This window comes from Lineus longissimus, chromosome 2 (assembly GCF_910592395.1).
Source record: "Lineus longissimus chromosome 2, tnLinLong1.2, whole genome shotgun sequence".
NCBI lineage: Eukaryota > Metazoa > Nemertea > Pilidiophora > Heteronemertea > Lineidae > Lineus > Lineus longissimus.
The window spans coordinates 14,649,406-14,658,128 of NC_088309.1; the positions used below are offsets into that span (position 1 = coordinate 14,649,406).

Genomic DNA, 8,723 nt, shown 5'->3' on the forward strand with positions numbered 1-8,723 from the left:
TTGGTGGTCACCCAACGTGTACAGGATTTTAAAAATCCAACAGAATCGAACAAATAACCACAACAAAGCACTACACCACCAGCAAGAATGTGTATAACATTGCCATGGTCATCAACAAATAGACGTGTGCAAATCTATTATCAGTAAAGGTCGCCTTTGGATAAGTACGGTCGCATCATCAACCGCCCCGAAAGTTTGACTTCCTAGCCATTTCAGTCTAGTCCGTCGTTCCGTGAAGTCGATGATGCCCCGTCGGGGCATCTGTGTCCCGTTGATGTCAGTGCATTAAACGATAATTGAGGAAATTCGATAAGGGATGGTCGTCTCATGTTACAGTGCAAGTTATTGAGGTCGACGCTACAAACCTTGAATCGTGGTTCCTTGTGAGTGGAACCCAGGCGGCGCAATCCAATTATACAAAACTAAGCATCCAGCGTCCAGCGTCCAAATCTGCGTTTAGGTTTTACCAACTACCCTGCTTACAGGAGTAAATGGGTACCTATACATGCTTCCCGAAATTGGTGGCTTGCATTGGAACTAACTTTTTCCCCCTCGTCCGTCATTAAAGGCATTCAAGTGTGTTGGTCAACCATGACTATCTCCTTTGTCCCTCCACCATAAGGCCTAGTTTCCCCTTATGACATCACTACTTCGGACACTCAGCGCCCCATTTCTGGAAAGGTGTATATTTGGCAGAGATGGCAAGGTCTGAACGTCAATAATCCTGAGCGGTGTATAGCTGCAGTTCGGACTTCGAGAGAGTAGAGCTTGAATCATGAATGGACAGGCCAATAGCTTGGGGTAAAAATTATAAGTCTCATAACTCTCACACATGTTTTCTGAGGTTGATTTTCTATGATTGAACTTGATCGCTTGATTGACATTAGTCACATCATCCCCTGGCATGTTCACAGCTTTTTCAAAACTAACAGCTGCCATCTTTTCCAAGGCCATTGTCCATCACAATTCTAGCATTGCTTGTGGATTCAAATCTTCAGAACAAACATTTACAGATTTACCTGCAAGGCAATACTGTATTGACATCTCAACATTGGCTTCTCATCTTCACTACATCTGCCTCACACAATATACATGTATGTCTGATGGATTTCTTACAATCCCAGCCTGGAGTTTGGCTTGATCATTATTCTAACCATAAAGGAATCGTGTCATCAAGTCCTTATTTCCACATTTTCCCACTGGGTAGATGTTACTACAGAGCCGTTTTAGTTAAGCTGCAAACTTCTCAGCCGATTTCACTCGCTTTTGCTATCTACTCCTCCGTACTTTTTGGGGTTGTATTTTCCTGAATCTACTATTAAAGCTCATTAACCTCAGTTGCGCTTTTGGTTTTCTCACAGTGGTGGCCAATGACAAAGTTTGCTGCTCGACATTGCAGTCTGGTTGGCAACTAAGTATATTTTTCATCATCTAATCAACCACACCACTTCGCAGTGTCAGATAATCTACATTGCTAGATGTCATATCGTTCATCAGCACCATCACGAGTACACGGTGGAATCCTCAGCATAGACGATCTGTTAGACTGTTTGAGTCATGGTGCAGCCAATATCTAGTGTGGTCCTGATAATCGGACTCTGCACCAAAAGTATCCGACAGTTGGTCCATGGGATTATATTCTATTTCCATCTTGTCTAGGTACGCAACCTTCAAAGAAGTGTTTCTGATCATGAACGCTACTATACCCATATCTTCTTTACTTTCAGAAATATATGCAAGTAAGGTATGCTACCAAACCTCAAATTCACTTTAATTGCCGTAGTTCCACACAAAGAACTATAAGTAGAGCACTATGCTGACCTTGACTCTGTTTCAATTCAAGTGGGAATTAAGGATCGTTTTATTCAAACCCAACTTGAATATTGCTGATTTCCTTAAATTCATAGTCTTTCTATATCTGCACAGTAATCATGGTCGACTCCTTGAATGAAAACATTTTTTTGTAATATCATACGAGGCTCAACTTGAATACTACAATGCCAAGTTGCTCACTTCGAAGGTTTAGTGCAGCTTAGTTGTTGTAGTTGAGTAGGACGTTCCCTAAAATGTATACACAGTTTTTTAGAACTCCACTAGTAACTTTTGCTAAATTAGGCAATCAAGCTGAGCAGATATAATTGACTCAACTAATTGACTTAACTCACGTCTATAAACGACAATAGTTGCCATGACAACTACTCACTTGTTATGAGTAGTTGTCAAATACGACAAGGATCATTATAAGGATGAAGATGAAGAAGAGCACAAACCGGTTTGTCGTTAAGAGATATCAATAAAATTAGTGCTATAAAATCTATTTCATGGCTACAATATATGCAAATCATTACATTATAGCCCAGCTTTATTTTGTTTCCATGGGAGCAACTCGCAAGATTACAAAAGTTTATTACCAACAATAACCTAATGTCAGAAAACAAGTCATGCCCTAGGAATCAACGAAACTACTTCCTCATTCAATAAGAAAGTCTGACAAAATTTTGTGCGACGCATTGAATTTCCCCCGAACATGCCAAAATGAATACAGAACCACATTTTGACAATGCGTGTGTAAGCTTATATGTTTGAATATGTTCATTTCTCCAAATATATTGAAATATGCCAGTCATGCATCGATACTATATAATTTTGAGGAATAATATCTGACACTTGAATAAATTACGTTAAAGTAACACATTTGAATGTGTTGGGATGAGGAGAAACATTGGACACACAACACACAAGGTCGTAAACCACCAGTGAATTAACTTGTTCATTCTATTCCTGACCAATTAAAAAGTGTTTAACGCAAAAGTTCGGCCGATTTCATCCCAACAGCATGCTGATCGGCCTTTGATTAATCAACGCTTGAACCATCTACCGATATTTATAAGAAATCGAGAAAGATAAACTGCAAATTTCTAAAATGGCCCCTAATTCTACTTCAACGTGAATTATGCTGGCAAGGCACGTAATATCACATTGTAGTTTGGTATGGACAGTAGGCTTGCCAGTCCTGTTTCCAACTGTAACTAAATCGTGATGAAAAGTCCCACTGGTGCTGTCAGTAAATATGCGCGCCAATAAATTATCAGACCAGGACGGACCCATGATGCAAATTTCTTAATTAAAACCGCCACAGATGTAATCAAACTGAAACTCAGTCGACTTTATGATTGTTTGACAGTAGAGGGTAATGACAAATCTAAACCAACAGTCGATAACGGCCCGCCTGGGCAAGATTATGGCTTACAAAAATATTTTAATTTAGCATTAGAAAATTGCTTGGCCATCAATTGATGTCGCAAGCGAAATATAGGACCGATGAGCATCCCAACCCTGTCAGTGGTAAATTGTGTCATGCCTGTGACCACTTTTGTCTCGCAAAATCCATACCAAGTGAGAAATGAGGGGTAGGATCTCTTGCACATTTTACGGCCATTACGGTGAAAATGTGTTGCAGAACACGTTTTATAACTCCAACATGGCCTTTTGTATCAGCACGTTCAAAGGCTGAACATGACCGTGATGAAAAATAAACACGTCACGTTCTGTTACTTAATTTTGGAGTTTGAGTTGAATACTGTAACATAATCTTGGAAATGCATCGATCTATTTTTTTGCGGGATGTTATGGGCCACACCCGTGATGTATGGCCCGCCATGGAAACCTCAATAGAAACAACATGGCGGCACTCCCAAAATCGCGAAGAAAAAAATCGGAAAAAGAACAGTTTTTCAACTGAACAATAGCGATTCTCCCTTCTTGGGATTATCAGGCGAGAAGACAATTTTGTGGAGAACTACATGTCAGCAAATTTTGGAGATACCAGTAACTAAATACCCGAAAAATGGCCTCGTAATCGAATACAAATTCGAAAACACCGGGTCGCTAACTATCAAGTCACTTGATGGAAAGTAGTTCATGCGCGCTGGGTTTGTATAAATTCCAAAACAGGTTTGTATAAATTCCAAAATAAAATGAGGAAACACACAACCGGCGCAACGAAAAACGCGGCGTTGCCATTGCTGCTTTCAAGATTGCACCCAAATGTGGCCGAGTCAGAAAGTTACGTCGTCATTTACTGGCTCTGTTGAGCTGATTGGCCTGTGACTGGGCCAGTGGACGGCTTTGGGCAGACTCTTGATGAGTATCCGCTAGACGTAGTGTTTGCAGAAAGCTTGAAGCAAAGCCAGAATGTTGGGGACAAACGCGTTTCGCTTGTTTTAAACTTTTCCGTAGCAGTCGCAAAAAGATGGAATTGTCACTGTTTCTTCGACATATATGTACAACATACTTTATTCTAGGTTTTAAACGACCAGTTCAGCATGTAGTATGTCAAGGCTGGGGTTCACACACAGCGGCGAACCTCTGAATGAATGCTTTCTGTACACCATTTACATGCACATTAATTCCCTTCGTCGTGCATATATACTCTTTTTAAAATTCATTTCAATGTATATTTGGCTTACATGGTCGGTCAGTCAGATCGATTGACCTTGTCTGCAACAGACCACAGATGCCCACAGTTTATCAGAACATGTATCAAAGCTGTAACTGCATTTGGCGGTCGGCGCGCGATATCCATCCGCAAAGGTTTTATCTTTTGGGGAGGGATATTTGAAACATTGCTCTTGTAGTCATGTTCATTCCAGATCCGTGAGGTCTGTTTATTATGGTGTCACCCCTAATGAAAGGGCCAGCAAGGTTTGGCTTATGAGACAATTTCTAATTCTATCTCTTATGCCAGGCGCCAGACGAAAAGGGGGTTTGTAATCTTAACCAGCTGGTGCAAAACCAACCGGCCGCATCGGAAAGAGGTCATCAGCAGGATTCGAACCTTCGATCTCAGGTTAACAAGGCAGAGGCTTTCACCACTGGGCCATCGGGATCGGTCGTACGATGGCCTATTCTAAATATTTAGGTGGAATGATGTGCAATATACAGAAAATTGTAAATCGATGTCATTTAGGGCAGTAATTTGTTTGAACCAATTTAATTGATGCGTTTTTTATTTTTAAAACCCTGATAGTTGGCACCTCCACGCACCATGCCCCGATTCAAGAGTTCAAATCTGAAACTGACATGTTTTATTCTGAAGTATATAGGATTGTACAAACTCAAATTATGACCTCTTATTAAAAGCGGATTTACTGGATCCACTCACCAATAAGATCCCAAGCCCGACAATACCCGATTTCTACTCCAGCCTCGATAGGTAGAGTCTAAACAGCCGAACACAATAGTAGGCCTATCGCAGCCATAAAAGGGGTGGGATATATTTTCGAGAGTTAACAACGTAATCGTCATGAATAGTCATGACTCTACAGCAGAACTTTTCATATTACAATTAAGACAATTGGAAGAAACGAAGACAAGATATCCCATCGAGGCGGGAGTAGAAAGCGGGTATTGCCGGGCTTGGGATCTTATTGGCGAGTGGATCCAGTACAACTAGTTTTATAGCAGGTTTAATTTCGCGTTCGCGGTAAAAAATTAAAAAACATGAAAAAATGCAAAAGGTCTCGTTTTTTGTGGTTAGATGTTCACATTTTAGAAATTCCATTTTGTGTCTATTAAAATGTTTCTAATTTAATGTAACTGTTATTTAATGGGATATTTGATAGTTTTGTGATTTTGAAGCCCAGTTTCTAGTTTATTTAGATTAGAAAACGGTTCATTTTCCCATCGATGAGTTTGTTTTGGCACACATGTAAGCGCAAAGTGGTATGAGGTATACCGTTCCAATATTGTTGAACACGCAATTTGGCTTAAACCTTACAAGCATTTATGATGTGTACATCAATTTTTGAGTCATCTCATGAGAAACAATTTACAGTTTATATTGCCATTGATTACAACCTGATTATATTTATAACAAATTGCGAACAAACGAGAGTGCATGCAGCTTAATTGCAATTAGCAATTAGCAATTAGCAGCTAATCAACACATCTGCCTAAATTCTTAGATCGTTCTCATCAATATAATTCATGTTGTATGTATTTGTAATCCGACAAATCATACGTGAACCTCATGTGCAGAGTAAATATTTTTCGTTGAATTTTGGTCGTTCCATCATTGTTTTGCACCTCAGCTCAGTTTGTAGCTGAATAAAAAGGGCTTCATCAGCGGTTGTCCTGACCTCTGTTAAACAGGCTGCAGTCCCCGTAATTTTATGATTATGAGGATACTTTTACACAGATGCACTCTAAAAAATTGCTTGTAAAAACAAATAATTTAGTAGTTGCTATTGCACCAACTGTGAAATTAGTAAAACTAACCATTAAATAGTTGTTCCAACGAAACAGAGTAATAAAAACTACCAATACAATTGTTAAGAATTATTTTATTGGTAGTTAAGACAATTTCACAATCAGTGCAATAGCAACTACCAGAGTACTAAAAAATTACGATCAGATAGTTATTTTTACTATTTAATTTTAAGAGTGTGTGCTCATGAAAGTTGCGTCTTTGGAGTAAACGTGTGGTCAAAAGTATGATAGACGCGTCTGAAATGGTTGATGGTTTGGTAAGGGCTCGCTACATAATCTCCAACAATGGAACCCGGCGACTCTATTCACTTAAGCAAAAGGACCGGACTTAGATTCCGGGGGGACTTGCATTTCTTTTACACCGGGTCTCCGACTTTGACGACCATGATCTATATTTTCTTTAACATCTAGAACAATAAAGTATCCACATCCAACAAGGACTTTACTGGGGGCTAAATAAGACAGATTTAAAGGTTGAAAATTTATCGGAATCTGCACGGTGAAACCGGGAGGAAACGGCTCAAAGTCTGGAGTGTCCTGCCGCAAGCATCAGTGAGAGATTTCTACTAATACATTTATTTTATTTTTTCCGAGGTAATTCTCTACACATACACTGCTAGGCAGAAATATGTTGTTACATGAAGCACAAGCCTAGTACTACATTGTATTAAGATAGCATCCGCTCCTTCAGACGATGCAAGACTTTGTTTTTTAGGAACTACATGTACTGTGCAGTGGGACAGTTCCTGCGAAACTGGCGCATGAGACGTCTACAGTTGAATAATTATTTACAACCCTCAAACACTGTTGAAATTATACTTTGAGTTTTATGCTCTCAATATAATCCAAATGGATTTTTGATGCCAGAATGCTGTCTTGTTAGTCTTTTCAGATTTGAAAGGGGGCCCTGACCAGGGAGAGTCGAGTTGTGGTCGTTCAATATGATTGTTCTTTTTAGTAGACGAAGGCCGACATGAAATGGAATTTCTTAACGAGCACGTTGTCGCAAAACTATACTTCAAAAAGCTCTTATTTTTGTCAAGCATATAAGATATTTGTTATGCAATGTGTTAAATAGTGTTTCTTACCTTATCAATGTTTGCAAACTTGCTAGATGGGATCACTCCAATAACCGAAAGGCCAGCGTTGCAGCGTCTCTCATCAAATATCATTTATCTGACTACAGTATATATCCAAGTGAAGGCCGCATCCGTTTACATCACCCACGGGGAGCTGATACAATTGATGATTGCAATGCCTTGATGTAACTGATAACAAGTCAATTGAAGACTCCTGTCCCGTCAAGCTGTGTGGTTGAAGCTTGCATCAAGCTGTCCGTTTGTCGGAGCTTCACGAAGTTAAAAACCCAGCCACGGGCATGCCTTATATTGCCAAGGAGTTAATTATAAACGTCTCTTCACGTGGCGATAGCATATGGCAGATGGGAACAACGTTTTGTCCAACGCATCCGCAGATATTTCATCTTATTATCATATTCAATTAAACGGCGGGCTTTTACCTACCGCTCTCAACGATCCACTGTGGATAGCATTAATTATTAACTAGCTGAGACCAACAATGCACGCGCTGAATCCATAAACACAGAGCGATTTTCATTGGTCGAGACGTCTGCGGAACAATCTGTTCAAAGTTGTAAATGAATCAAAGCACGTGTCATATGTGCGAGTGCTTGACAATAGCGAAAGCACCAATCATTGGGAATTATCGGACAGATTGCGATGTTATAATTTGAGGGTTGAAACAATTGCAAATTGCAATTAATTGACGAATTTGGCGTTGGTTTTTAGTGGTTGGCCGCAAAATGCCTTCCGGAGTGTTTATACATTTTTGAGTTGTTTAAATTTCATTATTTTATTATTTCTAAAGTTCGTTCGGTTATCGCGAATGCTAAAGATAAACAATGTTTACCGTTTTGAAACCATTCGAGGGTGCTTATTCCGTCGATGCTTGCGAACGTAAAGACAGATGCGTAATGATTTTGGTCGATGAAGCCCGATATTTCCGTTTTTGCTCCGTTGTTTACACTATTATCAGCAAATCAACGACAAATAACTATACACTTCTTTTCAAATAGCTAATTAGAGATTCATACTAGCGTGCTTGCTAATATGCAAGATGCTTTTGAAAATTAAATGCTGACAAAGGCAAAACATTGATTGTACTAAGGACTAATTAGAGTATACGCAATTGAAGTGTTTTAGACGCACGCTCGGATCCCCAAGCCTTGCGTTCAGGGCAGTGCATGCTAGCGGTTCTGCCTTTCTTTGGCTGCGCGCTTGACGCACACAACAACCATGACGGGAGATGCACCAAAGATTCACGAAGTTCATGAAGAAGCCAGCCGGTGATAAGGCATACAGTGTCAGCGGCCTGCCATGGCTAATGCTCTGGAACAAAAACCCAGAAAATATCCGATTGTACCCTACAATGGC

The 8,723-nt window shown here is 39.9% G+C and overlaps 1 protein-coding gene across 2 annotated transcripts in view; it reads right to left on the minus strand.

The window, feature by feature from the left end:
- The window catches only part of LOC135482669 (SKI family transcriptional corepressor 1-like), a 149,056-nt gene extending 141,351 nt beyond the window's left edge, over nucleotides 1-7,705 (minus strand). For both annotated transcript variants that reach the window (XR_010446254.1, XM_064762920.1), the window contains exon 1: nucleotides 7,359-7,705. Coding sequence is in view for 1 of the 2 variants with exons in the window: in XM_064762920.1 (XP_064618990.1) it covers nucleotides 7,359-7,442 (84 nt within the window). In the remaining variant the exon portion in view is untranslated. The remainder of the gene's footprint in view (nucleotides 1-7,358) is intronic.
- Between the last annotated feature and the right edge of the window lie 1,018 nt (nucleotides 7,706-8,723).